Source organism: Musa acuminata, chromosome BXJ1-2, assembly GCF_036884655.1.
Source record: "Musa acuminata AAA Group cultivar baxijiao chromosome BXJ1-2, Cavendish_Baxijiao_AAA, whole genome shotgun sequence".
Lineage (NCBI taxonomy): Eukaryota > Viridiplantae > Streptophyta > Magnoliopsida > Zingiberales > Musaceae > Musa > Musa acuminata.
Window position 1 is genome coordinate 26,359,205 of NC_088328.1, and position 16,627 is coordinate 26,375,831.

General features: G+C 38.5%; 3 protein-coding genes across 10 annotated transcripts; 1 reads left to right on the top strand and 2 right to left on the bottom strand.

Moving 5' to 3' along the window:
- Positions 1 to 83: 83 nt before the first annotated feature.
- LOC103975692 (glutamate dehydrogenase 1, mitochondrial) lies at positions 84 to 8,904 on the top strand. 8 transcript variants are annotated; one of them, XM_009390731.3, is made up of 12 exons: positions 84 to 435; positions 529 to 593; positions 1,915 to 1,971; positions 2,093 to 2,221; positions 2,912 to 3,025; positions 4,170 to 4,391; positions 4,498 to 4,572; positions 5,705 to 5,821; positions 6,908 to 7,158; positions 7,372 to 7,447; positions 7,541 to 7,627; positions 8,498 to 8,904. In XM_009390731.3, the coding sequence occupies exons 4-12, from the start codon at positions 2,114 to 2,116 to the stop codon at positions 8,681 to 8,683; spliced, it is 1,236 nt and encodes a 411-aa protein (XP_009389006.2). In that variant the 5' UTR covers positions 84 to 435; positions 529 to 593; positions 1,915 to 1,971; positions 2,093 to 2,113; the 3' UTR covers positions 8,684 to 8,904. The 8 variants fall into 8 exon arrangements, with proteins under 8 accessions (XP_009389006.2, XP_064952276.1, XP_009389003.2 ...); XM_065096204.1 differs by having other exon boundaries at positions 84 to 431; XM_009390728.3 differs by having other exon boundaries at positions 85 to 435; positions 1,915 to 1,991.
- Positions 8,905 to 10,321: 1,417 nt separating this feature from the next.
- Positions 10,322 to 11,819, bottom strand: LOC135605785 (GATA transcription factor 9-like). The gene is made up of 2 exons (XM_065096248.1): positions 11,488 to 11,819; positions 10,322 to 11,082 (listed from the first exon to the last, which is right to left on the bottom strand). Exons 1-2 carry the CDS (start codon positions 11,557 to 11,559, stop codon positions 10,456 to 10,458), a joined length of 699 nt encoding a protein of 232 aa, XP_064952320.1. The 5' UTR covers positions 11,560 to 11,819; the 3' UTR covers positions 10,322 to 10,455.
- A 668-nt stretch (positions 11,820 to 12,487) lies between these two features.
- Positions 12,488 to 16,586, bottom strand: LOC135605775 (uncharacterized). The gene is made up of 7 exons (XM_065096239.1): positions 15,835 to 16,586; positions 14,528 to 14,582; positions 14,228 to 14,302; positions 14,045 to 14,136; positions 13,781 to 13,862; positions 12,850 to 12,933; positions 12,488 to 12,765 (listed from the first exon to the last, which is right to left on the bottom strand). Exons 1-7 carry the CDS (start codon positions 16,170 to 16,172, stop codon positions 12,646 to 12,648), a joined length of 846 nt encoding a protein of 281 aa, XP_064952311.1. The 5' UTR covers positions 16,173 to 16,586; the 3' UTR covers positions 12,488 to 12,645.
- Between the last annotated feature and the right edge of the window lie 41 nt (positions 16,587 to 16,627).

Here is a 16,627-nt window from a genome sequence, read left to right on the forward strand (position 1 = left end):
TGGAGTTCGTCCAAATTAAATTTCTCATAAATTTTTGGGTGATCACATATCCTCCATGGAAACCCAAATCAAGCAATCATCACCTTGGACTAAACCCTAACCCTAGCTTTAGCACCCAAGAGTCTCTCGCTTTCTAAGCAAATGGGGGATTGTCAAGGTGGGAAGAGGAGGTGGAATCCAGGGACTGGCTCGCGCGACTCCCGCAATGGCTCAACGTGGTTCCCCCCATCTCTCCCTAAAGAAACAAAAATGAAAGAGAGAGGCCATTAATGGAAGCTGATTCCACCGGCAGTGCAGTTGGCCCACCGGCCGCCGAGGATTCCTCATCTCCGGATGTGGATGCGGATGCCCTCGCCTTTCCCCGCGGCCTTTTATACCCCCTTCCCGTTCCCGGAAGCTCTGAGCTCACCATCCTGCGAGACATTGGTTCCGTAGGTCTTAAGCCCTCATCTTCCTTACGTTTCCTCTTCGTTTACGGAGGCTTTCTCCGAAGTCTGCGCTAAAGAATCGATCTTTATTGGATTTTAGGTGAATTCCGTTTGCATCTCCGCATCCGGGGCTTGTGGGAGGCGTTTCCACCGATTCCCTTCGAGGTATGATGAGTACATAACGTGGCTTTATTCCACTGCGTCGAAGCCGGTGGGGATCTTCCTCTGTGTGTAGGTCCCATCCACTTGTCAAGATTGTGAGGGTGCAGTATGGGAGGAGAAAATTTTTGCGAGGGAAGTTTGGAACACAAAATGTTATCCTTTCCCACATAATAGTTGCATAGGCATAGTCTGAAGTCCAAAAGAAAAAAAAAGATATTTTATTGTGATTAGGTAGCAGAGACTGAACCGCCTTCAGATTCCAACCTAAAGATAGCTCCTTGGTTAGGCAGATTAAAATAGAATTGGTAGTGTGATGCTTCTTGCGGGGCTGTTCTTGTGCCATTGTTCAAACAAGTAGACAAGATGGCTAAAGAAGGGCAAATCTGAAAGGTCAGTGTGATACACCATTACGAACATATAAGGGTTATTGTATTTTGTTAGTCTTAATAGATTTGAACTCTTTTGTCATTTGCATAATGTGTTTTTCTGCAATCTTGAGGCTTCTAAGCAGAATTACATTGATCGAGCACTTGTGAAACCTTTGCTAGTGTAACCCATCAATTACCTATAGAACCCATACAAATTATGGGGTTTGATGATTTTTGTTTCATGGCACAAGGACATGCTGATAATGTTTACATGCAATGTGTGTCAGCATGATATGTGTTGATCAGCATGGCCAACTTTTGCCATTCCTGTCTGGAACTAGAAACATGGAGGAAAGAACTGTCTGTGTGTGTTCCTGTCACCTAGTTGATTTAGAATGTCTTCATGTCAGCCTCTCCAAGTCATAGAACCATTTGAGATGGTTTGTGGGTTACTAAATGTGCCAAACATGAGACATTTAGATGACTTTGATGGTTATTTAAATGGCATCTCATCTTCTACTTTAATATCATTTGTTATGGTTGCATTAGGCTAATCTCATGAAGTTATTTCAGAGAAATAATAATGCACTATGTACATATTTTGCCTCCTATGTTGAATAAAAAAAATATTCTGGTTTATCGTACCCTTCTTAATCCCCCTTTCAACATGAGATTAGATACCATTAATTCTTACCTGGGATGGATAACCCATTTCCTGGATAAGTTTAACTCAAATATTTAACACTGGACAAGGCTTTTAGTCAGCAATTGGTGGTATTCCTATCTTCTGTTATGCATGCCTTTCAGGGATCAACACATGGGTCATCAGCATTGATCTGTACTTCTCCAGTGCATCTATTACCATAGTCTTGTCTGCTTCTCCATCTCTGTTCTCTTATACATACCCTAGGTTCTTAACCATCTTCCATGCTTAGTCACTGACTACTCATTGGCAGGTTTGCGTTTGATCCTGCGGAAAGCCATCACAGAGAGAAGAGAGATTCCAGCAGTAGGTAGGCTTGCAGAACTTCTGGTAAGGAACTATGCCATGACTTCAGAGAAAGGAGATGGCCATAGGCTTTCCTACTCTTTATGGGTTTTTGGTATCATTAGCTTCCTTCTTGTGTTATATAGAGTATCTGATATTTGGAGAAAATGAACGCACTGGTCGCAACAAGTAGAAATTTCAAGCAGGCTGCTAAGCTGCTGGGATTGGACTCTAAGCTGGAAAAAAGTTTGCTAATTCCATTCAGAGAGATTAAGGTAAGGAAGGCAGCACAAACCTTTTTTTTTCTTCCCCCATTGGTCCTGCTTATGTTATCTAACTCTTCATGTTGAAGTATCCTAGAGTCCAGCCCATCTTCTCTAGTTTTTCAGCCTGATTACCCTACTATAATACTCACGTCTTCAATAGCTTCTCTAACAGAGGTGCACTGGTACGAGTTGTAAAGAATTCAGCATTGTCTGCATATTTGGATGACCTTCCTTCTGAACCTTTTGGCATGATTCAATTAGCTGTTTTTTAAAATATGTTTCCACTTCAAACCGTTTTTACACACTTGCGAATATTAGTTTTTTTTATCTTTATGAGCAAAGATGCCTGTTTGTGTGTGTCTACATATTTCTTGTTCTGTGTATGCCTTCCATCGTGATGCCCAAGTCTCCAATCTCATCATGATGCATATCTCTCTGGCTTTAGATGATAGTAAAAGATGGTTGATTTGTGAATCAGTTAAACTGAAATGGGTTCTGACTCTTGAGTGTTGATTGTTACTAAAGAAGCATGTTCTCTCTGATACTGGCGAATGATTTATCAGTGAACTAGCTTTATCTATGATGAGTGTTATATTATATGTTTAGTATATTATATGCTTCAGGGAAAAAAGAAGATACAATATATTTATGCAAAAATTGTTCTATTTCATTGGCAGCATCAACATTTTTGTACTGCAGGTTGAGTGCACAATTCCAAAAGATGATGGCACTTTGGCATCTTTTGTGGGGTTTAGGGTGCAGCATGATAATGCCAGAGGCCCTATGAAGGGAGGAATCAGATACCATCATGAGGTGGGTTGCTATATCATGTTCCCATTCTTATTCCTGTTGGATCTTTTGTCAAATCACTTGGTATTTGTGCCATTGTATTCTACGGTCACTTCTTTAAGTGTTTATTAAAAGCATGATTGACACTGTATTCACAGATGTGAAGGCAGTGCAATTGTACAATGCATAACCTCTAGTATATTCAGTAAGGTCTCAGATCAATTGCCTCTGTCAATCACTAGCTCCAGTAATTTTGATTAAGAAAGAGTCAAGTTTTTTTTTTTTTTTAATTTTCTCTTCTAGTAACTCCTTGTTTTCAGGAAAATTGTCAAACAGGATTTTCTTCCTAATGAAACATCTGACAAGGTTTTTGCCTCATCCACACTAAATCTGCAATTATCAGAACAGATTATGGATTTTACAAACAAATTGTACTTGAGTGCATTCTATTTGTATATGTATAATAATTTTCTCTTTTGTGCTGTTTCATTGTGTGAAATGTGTTTCCTTGCTACTTGTCATATCCACAATATTTATATTTAATAAAGCATAGATGATGGGAAACTACTTTGCTTCTTTCCATATAGAAAGTAAAGACATTATCCTATTGATTTACACAGTTTTCTGAACCAGTTTCCAGTAGTCATCATTATGTTTATAATTATTATTGAAAAAATATGAGGATCACAAACTGCTCCAAAATGCTAATTGCCCTCTTTACCTTGTTGAACTACTAAAATGAAAAAGGGAGCTTATGCATACATGAAGGAAATAGATGATTGGTGTTCTGCGTATCTTTATATGTTGAATAAGGAAATGTATGCTTGGGGTAATTTTACTTTCTGTATTCAACTTGAGGTATATAAAAGAATTACTCATGCAAGCCAAGGTTTCAAATATTGAACCACACCAACTGGTACAAAATTAATATTGGTGAGAAAACATTATTTATATTGTTTTCCTAGCAGTATGCCATACCAAATTTGTCTGCATCCAAATTATTGAACATAAGTGCACATTCATCATACTATGTGGTTGTTCTTTTTCATGTCTATGCTTGAGCATCAAAGATGTTGATAAAGCAAGTCCAATAGTACTTGAGGACACCAAGCGAACAATTTCAGATTTTTCTTTTTTTTAAAAAATTTTAATATGTGATATACTTTAGGTTGACCCAGACGAGGTGAATGCCTTGGCACAATTAATGACTTGGAAAACAGCTGTAGCAAATATACCATATGGGGGTGCTAAAGGTGGAATAGGATGCAGTCCTGGAAAACTTAGTTGTTCTGAACTTGAGAGGCTTACCAGAGTTTTCACACAGAAGATACATGATCTAATTGGCATTCACACTGATGTTCCAGCACCCGATATGGGAACTAATTCACAGGTTATTCATTTTTGGTTTCACTTTTCTTTTATGATGTTTAGAGAAGTTATATATATTATGTATGCTTAAAATACAGATTTAATTGTTTTTACTGTAAATGCAACAGACAATGGCTTGGATACTTGATGAGTACTCAAAATTTCATGGCCACTCACCAGCAGTTGTGACTGGAAAACCTATTGTAAGTACACTATGATTTGGAACAACTACATTTGTTACTACAGATAATTTGAAGGCTTATATGGCCCTGCAGATCTGCTGTCACTATAGTTTACAATTCAAAAATGTGACTATTGGTGATTACTTGTTTACCTGACATTTAAAGTTCTTCATATAAAGAAAATGTTTAGTTTTGCAGCAGGATGGAGAATAATAAGGTATCCATCTTAGGTTAAAGTTTGCACTTCAGAGCTGCAGGTTATTCCAAACTAAGTATGTAACACGAAGTACTGGTACTTGAAAGGAAGATTGAGATAGTTCACATAAAAGGATGGAGAATATCATAAAATTCAATTGCTTAGAAAATCGTTCTGAATTATAAAAACTTTTGTCACACCATACAGATTCACATTTTTAGATATGCCATGAGGCTCTATTGAATTTGACCTTGGAGAATAATGTTATGACCAGAAAATGCTCACGTAGCCATCACAAAATACTTTTTGGACTGCGAATATGAGATTTATGATGACCACATTTCTGTGATAGAAGTCTTCCTATATGTAGAAACTTCATTTCACTATACAAAGGTTGTTTATGATCTTGCTTGTGGTTAAACCCAGTTTCTGGAAAGTCATGCAAGATATTTTGTCACAAACACCACTAAGAGCATGCTAAATTAATATTTAATTTAAGCAGGATATATGCAGTTGATTAGAAACAAATAATTGTTAAGTCAAGCTTTTTTGGTTTTAATTGCAGGTTGAGTGAAAGTTACAAATGGATCTTCCTTTAATATTGCTTATCTTTTTCTTTATGATTTTCTGTTTATTAATGGTATCTAATTTCTGGCATTCATCTAGCCTAGAATAGCTGATGAACAACTTCGTCAATCATGATAAGATGGTTGATACAGTGTTCTCTCTATTTAAAGGACCAGAATATGGTCTTCTGTGTTCCATGCTTACCATGGAATGTATCTGGTTGTTCCTTGATGCCATTCTATGCAATAAATTCTCCATCTTAGACTAGCAAATAAGGCTAAGGTAATTCCTTCATTTTATGCTTCACTGAGAGAGAGAATATTTTAAAATTCTTGAATACTTTGTAATTAATTGTTCCTTTAGGATACCTAATGCTGATTTCCTTTAAAGGATCTTGGTGGATCTCTGGGTAGAGAGGCGGCTACTGGAAGGGGGGTCCTGTTTGCAACAGAAGCCGTACTTGCAGAATATGGAAAGAGCATTAAAGATCAGCGCTTCATAATACAGGTAAAGCTATGGTTCTTCAGTAGTTGTTGATCATATATGAACAGACCAATTGCAAATGGGAATTAAGAAAAGTCATCACAACAATTTGAACCATAAATCTAGGAGTATTAGCCAAACAAACAATCGTGTGATTCCTTTTCACAAAAGTAACACTAATATGATTACTCACAAAGAGAACCTTTGAGGTCTCTAATATACAGGGGAGTTGGAATGTTAAAATAAGAATTTCTTTACTATGTATAAAGAGGGGATGATATTCATTGAAGGGAGAGCTATTTGCATATTGTTATAAGGAATAGACAAGTCTTTAACATTTACAATATTTAAAGAAAGCACTTTTTTGATGCTCTCTCTTTTGTGCCCTGGATGCTTCTTTTTTCATCACTGTGGATGCTAGGACTTACAGAATTAATTTAAATACAATAACTGCTACTATTGGGAAAGCACACACCTCTAGCATGCCAAACTTAACTAATTCTTACTTTCTCGAATCATCTTTAGCTACTAGCATTCATACGGTGATTCATATCATCGGTGATCAAGATTACTAGTCCATCTAATGTTATGACAAAATCACTTTTATGAAATGAGGCATGCTGGCAGAAACTTCACTGGTATTATGCATCAATAGTTTTGTGGAATTAGTTATATGGCTTTCAAGTGGTATATGACTTCAATTTTCCACTAAACAAATATAGCAAAAATTAGAGATTTCTTAAGTTGTTTTATAGAGCAGAATTATATTCTTTGGCTTGCGAATGTTTATCTTGTTGACCCGTGGTACACAGATATGTGGTGGTATACAAGTGCAGATCTACTGCAAAATGTCAGCTGCCTGCCCGACTCTCGCATTCCTAATACCTGAACTGAAGTTTTTTGCTCCAAAATCAGTGGCCCCTTATAACTTATTGTACTTGAGTAATCTTATCTTTATGCCATGCATGCATGGTAGTTGCTCAAAATCTTAGTTTGTTAATTCAGATTTCATTACATGATGATTCAGTCTATTAAACTGAATGAAATTACAAAATCAGAGACTTTTGAGGTTCGTAAGGGTCTCAACTCCTCATATCTTTCAATAATCAGGGCTTTGGTAATGTTGGTTCTTGGGCTGCCCAACTTATCAGTGAAGCTGGTGGTAAGGTGATTGCTATAAGCGATGTGACAGGGGCCGTCAAGAACACTAATGGTCTTGACATCGAAAACCTACTTAAGCACAGCGCGGAGAATCGTGGAATCAAAGGTTTCAGTGGTGGAGAATCAATTGATCCAAGTTCCTTGCTTACCAAAGACTGTGATGTTCTTATTCCAGCAGCACTTGGAGGTGTAATAAACAGGTTATTTCTCTTATGATTCTTAGTTGATTCCAGAAAAAATACAAATTATTAAAATTCTATAGGCTACTAACAGTGGTTCTTGAGAAAATTTGACATGTAACTGGCTAGAATAAATGAAATAAGTTGTTTCTTTTCCTTGCTAGCTGATCTTCTAAATTTACTCATTAATCTGATATCAACTTTTTATTTTTGGCCTCTTCTGCCACTTTGAAGGGAAAATGCTAATGACATAAGGGCCAAATTCATCATTGAGGCAGCAAATCATCCAACTGACCCTGAGGCTGATGAGGTGATACAACTTTCTAACTGCTCTATAGACTAAGAATATGATAACTGTCGGCACAATGGGAAGCTATTCTCGGAACTTTTTCTTCTATTTCAGATCTTATCAAAGAAAGGTGTTATCATTCTTCCAGACATATATGCAAATTCTGGCGGTGTTACTGTGAGTTATTTTGAGTGGGTTCAGGTTAGTGTTTAATTTCCGTCCTGTTCATATTATTTTGTTGAAACTCTTATTTCATCAATGAACTTCTGACTATGTACGTTCAATTTCAACGTCTAAATCTGACATTTCTTTATTTTATGTAAGAAAGTGGAGTAGATCATTGATAACATTAAAGCACTCATGACTCAGTAATTAGCAACGATCTAACCAGTGATGCATCAATAAAGAAGCTTCAATCACTAATTTTTGATAGACCTATACTGAGTTCCACAGAGTACTGAGGATCTTGCTTATCGTCTCGTTTCCTTATTTTATTCTGCATAAGAATATCTTATGATAGTGCTGTTAAGAATGATGAGTGCAACCGGACGTCAACATATTAATGCAACATCTGTGTACAAGAGATGAAAATATCAGCTTGTTCTGATGGGTTTTGAGTGATCTTCCAGGAGGAGTTTAGGCTTTCTGCAGTTAACTGTGACAAATGTCATTGTTGTTTGATTAAACATCAGTTTCTCTTAGAGCAAAGCATTTGTCCTCTAGAACAACCCTTCTAGACCAGTAAAGTCACCATAGAAACCACACAACACAGCGGATTCTTTTTCGGTAGAAAATAAATTTAAGATGTTGAAATCACTTAGCTTTCATATCACCTCTCCACATGGTTGTTAATATGGCAATTCATTAGTTGAACTATATGTCCTCACATTTAGTTCCCCACAATATGGGCTCATGAACCACATATGAACAAGTAAAAACTTATTTTATGAGCTGCATGACTACTTATATCAGAAATACTAGTGGGAGGTGCGTACTCTCAACAGTTATCCTGTTCTTGTGTAGTTTGCATGTATCAAAGTTCAAAAGTGTTATTTTTCTCTTTGCATTCAGAATATTCAAGGATTCATGTGGGATGAAAAGAAGGTTAATGCGGAGCTGAAAACATATATGACTCGAGGCTTCAAAGATATGAAGGAGATGTGCAAGACGCACAACTGTGACCTCCGCATGGGTGCTTTCACACTTGGAGTCAACCGAGTTGCACGAGCAACCGTTCTCCGAGGATGGGAAGCTTAGTGGCCTGATTCCCCCTTTTTCCATATTGCGACAAAATAATAGTTCCCTAATTGTCATTTAGAGAACAATTTGGGCCCTGTCATCAACAAAAACTTCACCTGATTTGACTTTGATGTGAGGTACTGTGAGGTTGGGTATGCTTGATGGTCATCAATCACTTTGATTTTGATGATCTTCTTTTTCTAAAACCAAATCATTAGTATTGATCTGATTTTATGCAAGACTTCTTTGGCAAGAGAATTTGTGAAACTTGCTTTTGCTGATTTTATGTTGTTGTGAAAATTCAGTGATGAAGAAAACAATTGGAACAAGGTAGTTGGCCAATTTCCTGTCAGTCTTGAAAGTTTGCCATGGGCAATGTCACATATTTATGTCATGCAATTCAATTGCCCACAATTAATTAGAGGCAAACTGATGGCTCTTCTTGTGACTCACATAACACAAGGACAGCATTCTTGAAACCAATCTTTCTTCATGGCTGAACATTTTATTTGATGCAACTCCACCAGGTCAGTTCAGTTTGACATGCTTCATGATCTGCTATCCAAAACATTCTTGGCACAAGTGTCCTTTCAGAAATTTCTTATGTGCTTTTCTTCCAAGATTCCATCTGATAGGTTGCTTTCCAACTTGGAAGACTTCACTTCTTGGCCATCCTCTGGTAGCAAAATTTCCATGTCATGCATTACTTGTTTTCTTTGCAAAGCAGGTATCTGGTGGAGGCACATTGTTGCACACATTCCATTGACTAGACTCAAAAAATTGTTAGGTTTCGCATGAATTCATATATTTAACCTAATAATTAGTGTTAATTCATGGTGTCGTGGTGGCGTAGAATAAACTACACTCCGACAATAAGACTTTTATCGAGTGCATCTCTCGATAAGGTCACTCCGACATCTGAGTTATGAAATTTTAAAATAGATTTATGTGTATTTTCGATTCTTGTTGATGTGGTGGATTTGATCTATCGCTTTTATCTTTTATTGTTAAGTTGATATTACCTTTATCGTTTTTTGCTATGTTAATGTAACTCCTAATTGAGGATGAACATTTTTTTCTATCAATTAGGGAGATATGTATAAATAAAAATCATAATGTATATATATAATTTCGCCTTCAAATTAATAAGCTTGAGGAGTGTGGAACCAACCCAAAGCATTCAAGTCAAAGGATACATTGAACCTTGCCCATGCCACTTATCTTGAATGGCATGGTTGATTTCCACAGAGTATTCATTGAAGGTAGCACAGGTTGATAACACATGGACTGGTTACACACAACCAGCTTAACAGTGATGTTTGAACATGGCTGGTCCCAAAATTATCTTTCCTTGGAGCTTGGAAAGTGAACCAAAAACAGGGTTTTGAATCCTTATCCATTGTTTTGATGTGATAGATCGATGACATTCATGGCAATATAATATTATATGTATTATACCAAACATATGTATAATAAAAAAATAAATGATTTGTTTATATTTTTTTATCCATTTGAAAGGGGGAGTAGTCAGATTGTTGTCATGCTTCCCCATTTAAAGTTGAAGAGCTTATTTCCATTGATCTTTCTTATATTTTTCCCTTGCAATATGATAAAGAAGTCAAACTGGTGCACTGAAGAGCATGCAACAGTCAACAATGCTCATAAAAGGTAGTTTAGTTCAACCAGATTTTAAGCATCATATAGGCTCAACAAAAGGAGAAAGAAAAAGAAAGCAAAATATGAAAGATGTACTTTTATATGTTGCATATGACTGACTACTAAGCATCATCTTAAGTGGAATTGGAGGACAGTAAAGCCATCCTCATCTCCATCACCTTCTTGTGTGAGTTGGAGTGCTTGTAGCTCACAAAAGTGGGGCTCTTTGCTGGCCTGTACTCAGGGAGCAGCCTCCCTGACTTGAACCTCACACCACATGCATTGCAGAGGGTCTTGGGCCCCAAAGGCCCTGCCCTCCACTGTGGAGTCTTCTGTGACAGGCAATGGCTGCACCTCCTTGGCTGCACCACCACCTTCTCCTCCTCCCCTACTCTTCCTCCACCCGCGGCTGCTGTCTTGCCCCCTTCCTCCTTTATGGGGACGATCAGCTCACTCTCTGCAAGCCAGTAGGTCTGCTGGAGGAGAGGTGGGTCTGAAGAGGTGAGATGGAAGGTTGAGAAGGCATCAGGAGAAGGGTTTCTTGGGGTGATTCTTCTTCTCTTGGTTCTGGCCTTTGCTGGGACTGCAAGACTTCTGCATGAAGTTTTGGGGTCTGGGTTTTGTGGGAGTCTTGCTGTCGGTGGGAGGGGCTTGGAAATGGTGGTGGTGGTGGTGGTGGTGGTGGTGTAGGATGTGGCACCAGAGAGGCAGTCCTCCACATATATGGACAGCCATTCCAGGCTCTCATCCTCTCCTTCTACCTGCATGCAAGAACAGTGAGAGCAATTCAAATGTCTTTTTTTGACTTTAATGAATGCAACCAAACCAAGAAAGAAGATCTGAAAGCAAAATGAGGGCAGAAATCCACAAATCAAAAGCTGGCAACCATCAGAGTCGAAAGATTCTTTTCTTGACTCTAAAGATAGATCACAAGTGTTCACAGGAAAATCAAGAATTCAAACATACGAGAGCAGTTTTCAGAGTCACGAAAGGAAAAGAAGAAAGAAGACTGAGAACAAACTCAAAATTGTAGTCCCTCAAAAGAGATTGGTGATCGTTGCACCAAGCAACCACAACCAAGAACATATCATCCAAGGAATAAATTTCAGCACTCTAATGGAAAATCCACTGATCACAGGGAGAAGAAAATGGCTGAAAAGAATGACCATGTTATCTCCAGGGATGAACTCCTCCAACAAAGAACTGCCAGCAGAGGAGGATTTGTTGCAGGTGTCCATTTTAAGCTGCACAACAAGCCAGAGACAAAGAACAAAAGAAGAAGAAGATGATGATGATGAAGAAGAAGAAGAGGGGAGAGCAAGTGAGGTGGTAAATTCTATGTTTGTTGTGGGTTAAGGAGGCCTAAATAAGAGGGGCAGGCAACAGCTGCCTCCCTCTTTTCTCTGGCCTTTATCTCCGCGTTCTTTTGTCGGTAGAGGAATACAACCAGACTACAGACTACATCGTCTTCCACACGGATGGACACACACACACACATACATTTCTTCCTCCAATATGTATGAGTATACTACACACACACATCTCTCTCTACCCTTTTAAATTTTGAATCCATGATGCAAGTGATGATATCTCTCCTCCCTCTTCTTTCTGTGGGTCCTCGAGTCCATATCCACAACCCTTTCATGCAGCAGTAAATGGGGTGGATGGGGTGTTGAGATGCTGAGGTCCAACCACCATGACAAGCCATCTCATCTCAGGGTCTTGGCCATGGGATTCTATTTAAGCTCAACTCTCTTGGATTAGCTGACACTGAGTTTGAATGAGGAAGGAAGAAGGGGTTTTGGTATTTCTTGAAGCTTGTTTTACTTTGGAGGCTCTACTTTTGGAGGAACTCCATTACTTCCACTTGAGCACAGCTGTCTTTGCTCCCTCTTTCAAACTCATCTTAGCTAGGAAACAAGGGACAAGCTGTTGGCTTCCTTGTTGACCTTCCCCTCCTTGGAGAGTCCTATTTTGTTGTCACTTCATCTTCATCATCTGCACCATGATAACTTGGACTACAGATTAAGCAGCAAAGAAGTTGCTGGTACTGTATCAGGAAGATGTTGTTCAGCATTGTTTGCATGGACTTCAACACCCCAGAAGCTTTATGATTTCTGCCCCTACACATACCCATTATACACGCTGCCATCAATGATTGAGCAATGAGTGAAGAAGAGATTGTTATATATATCTGTGGTATTGTTATGTACATGAGTTGCCAATTTTGTGCTCATAATAATAATACATGTCGAGCTGGGATTCTGTGCAGAGGACTTGAAGGAAGCCAATGAGGCTGTGTGGGTCACTGATGGCAAGCATGACTATGGACTTGGCTTGGAGAGGTACTGAAGCCACTCTTCAGGCACCCCTTTCCTCATCTTCAGCATCTTGACAGCAGCTGATGTCAAGGGAATGGCAAGTATGTCATAGTCTTTAGGAACCTGCAATGGGAATTGAAGGACACATTGGTGTGGAAAATCCATGAGAGTGGCTGAGAAAATTGATCAGAAATAGTTGCCAGAAACCTTGGGAATTTTAATCAGTTTCATGTTTGCTTCTTCTAAGGTCTTCTGTCCCTTCCTGGAGTTACATCTTGCACATGCGGTGACCTGCAAATAGGATAGGAAGCATGAGAGGAGGAAAGGTTCAATCAATGCATTAGAACTATGCAACATAACCTGTTAGTGCTCTGGTTCAAACTCAGATTAACAGTTCTATGATGCGGATTTATGAAATGACCCTCACAACGCAAACCAAAATCATTGCTAGCATGGAAAATAAGATCGCATGATAGGCATCTGAGGCCATTTATCATAATATCGTGCCGTGATAATTCAACTTTTAAATCAGAAACTGTTCGCACTGCAGTTTCTGTTGCACCATAAATCAGTGTTTCCTGAGTGCTTTCAGCTATTAGCTTCAGGTAAATTTAAAATCTCATCGGTACTCGTTATTATATGCTAGGAACACTACGCCTTCATTATTATCAGATGGAAAAGGATCATGTGTGACTATTGTTTGAGGTTTCATATCATGATGAAGTGAGTATGCGCTATTTGGGATAAATTTGACGGTGAACTGAATGACTAAGAACTACAAATACTAGAAACGTTAGATAATTTCTTCTTAGTGGCTACACTGTTAAGACTACATAATTCACTTAAAAGAAAATTTCACTTTTGCTTTCATTTTATCAAACATTCAAAATGTATGACCAAACGGTTCAAAATTACAATCCTGTTATATACCACTTCATTTAAACAGCTATGACAACATCGTTCAAAATTCAAGTACTTCAACATGTACATACTGGTCCAAACAAAAACAAGACATACATTGGCTTGAAACGAAACATGTTATTCCCAGTAAACAAGAGATATAGCACTCAGAATTGAGTTTTCAAGTAAGATGAAATTAAAAAAATATGATATGGTATGCATTATAAGTGTTACATACCAGATTTTCCCACATCCATTCACCACCTCGTGAAATTGGTACCACATGGTCAACCGTCAAGTTATCTCGAGAAGAGCAATATCTGTAGAGAACATAATATGCTTGTTGCTTCAGTGATAAGCTGCAAGCCTTGACTGGATTATGCTATATGGCTAAATTAAACATATAATAAATAGGATTAATTTTTTGGACTAATGAACTTAACAAAGATAACAGTATGAAGTTTCCAATTCCCATCAAATACTGTTTTAAAGGAACACTTACTGACAAGTAAAAGAATCCCTATAAAATATGTTTCTGCGACTAAGGTTTTGTTTGATCCTTCTCCTCTTGACAACTTGCAGTAAATGTGGAATCTGAGGAGTGAAACATTATTGAACATAACTTGTTAAGAAGTAAAATAGGACATCGTTGTTGTCCAAAAGTTACAAGAGGTGTACAACAAACCTGCAAGACTGCTGGTATGTAGAAGGATCCTTGCGCCGAAGACACCGTCTGGTCATAGTATTCCAGAACATCAGCCTGTCAGTCGATATCAAGAATTGTTATGTTTCGTTGCTCGTAGGCAGGCATGCAGGCATATGGGTAATATAGTTCCACATAACATGGCATATATGCTTGACAAAATTGTATGACAATATGTCTAAAGAAGATCACCAAATATATCCTTGATATAAAGATCAAAGTTAATCTCTATTTTTGATCCCAAGCAGCAATATGATCATAGACTGCACAAAGCAATCTAACCTTCTCCATAAATTCCAGACAGATGGCACGCTTCCAGCAGACAACATTTACGGGCCTAGTGAGCATGATAAAAGTTAGATCCACACGCAAAAATGCAGAAATTTAAAGGCTCTGTACTATTTCTTTTTTCAAGTTATTCTGATAATAGAACTGTGCACTGTGAAATGACAACAAGAACGATGCAGAAGGCACATGCTCTGATATTCAGTAAAATAAATAAGAAGAATTTTGATATCAAGCGATGGTGTTAAGCAAACCATACAACAGTTTGCTTAGCGTTTTTTTATTCATCGAGACGCAACTTTATTTGTGTGCTGCTATGTATCAAGAAATCTGAATAAAAAGTCTGATAATGCCTTCATAACTCTGCCATCCCTGGATTCCTGTTCATCAAGCCACTATGAGATTCATCATGGTCTTGTAGAAGATTTAACTGTCCTGAAGAACGATGTCTAGGTATGTTATCTAGCCTCGTTATTGCCAAATACCCTGAATTGGCCCCATCTTGGATAAGTCGCATATTTGTTGTGTTGGTACTTGGAACAATTTTCTTTCTAGGATTCTTTTCAGTTCTTGCTTGAGTCTTTAAATTAGAACCCCCTAATTTTCTATTTGCAAAAGTATCTGCTTGAAGTCAGCCTTCAGCCTTTACTAAAATTACTAGACATCTTCATATTATATGAGCAGAATCTAATCTAAAAACTCCCATGCCATAGGATATGAAAATTGTATGGTACTAATGGTATGATAAAAGAGGGGCCAATTTTGCAATAGAACAATATCGGTAAAATTTTATGAACTACATTATTTGGATAATCCTTGGAAATGAATTGAACAAACAACAGGAAAGCCTAGGTATGGATGTAAAAATCAATTGATGATCATCTGCGTCACACAGCAGCGCAAACGATCATATACTGCAAAGCTCAGGCTCAACTATAAAATGCTGTTGTTTTGAAGCAATGTACGAGAAGTTGCTGTTGGCCAAGAAAGACCTTAAGAAACTAATGCTACTGAAGATTGTCTGAGATGTGATCCAATCAAAACACATGTCAAGAAGAAGATCATTTGAAAATAAACTAAAGGCAATATTTTCTTCCTACAGCAGCAATGTTCCAAAGGAAATTTAGGTGCTTCATTAAATGGGGAACATCAACAACATTGAGAAAGATCCCTAACCAACAATAATCTTAAAGAATTTATAGCAGCTTCTTAGTTCCAATTATTGTTTACCCCAAGCAATGAAAACCTTAATAAGGATCTCACTGGACTGATAGATAACACAAAATGTAAATGAAATTGATTACCTGTAGGAGACATCCAACACCAAACCTCTGAAGCATGACAACTCATCCCTCTGCAACTCATTCTCCTCTTCCTCTTCCTCATACTCCACCTCTTTACCCTCCCCACTCTCAAACTCATCAGGCTTAAAGCTTTTTGACTTCTTTCCCACAGCCCAAACCCTACCAGCATCAGGAGACGTGAAGCCGCTGCTACTCCTATGGATCCCAACTGGGCTATCAAGTGGCCTCTTCCCACCACCAATCCTGCAGCGAACCTGGTCTCGTGGTTCACACCAGAAGGAGGCTCTGTCTCCGCACAAGGTCAGCCTGAGACTCCCCTGGGCTGTGAGCTTGGCCATGGGGGTAGCTCTGGCTTCCAGGGTCCCTGTCTGAGGGTGAAGTTGTCAGGTCTGAAGCCTGATCCAAGTCTGCAGTAGCTGAAGCCTTGCAAATGACCTGTGTAGTTGTCTCACCGAGCTCAACTCTTGGGTTCTGGGTGGCACATGGGCCTTTGGGGAGCAGAGGCAGGGAAGGATCCTGAGTGGGAATGGCGAAGGGTGGGAGAGTATTGGATCTAAAGATTTCTTTCGAGCAAATTGGATGCAAGACCTGACGAGAGGTCGAGTGAGAGAGTTGACAGAAGAAGGCCTTTGACGGAGTGTGGCAACTGTTGAGGTTTCACAGCCACAAGTTGTTTTTGGCACAAAGGAATATCTCTCTCTCCCTCACAGCCTGTGATTCCCAACACCCCATTTCTTAGATTTTTGAGATCTAACATAGATTGCTCATCAGTCCCTAAATTACAATTGTTTTC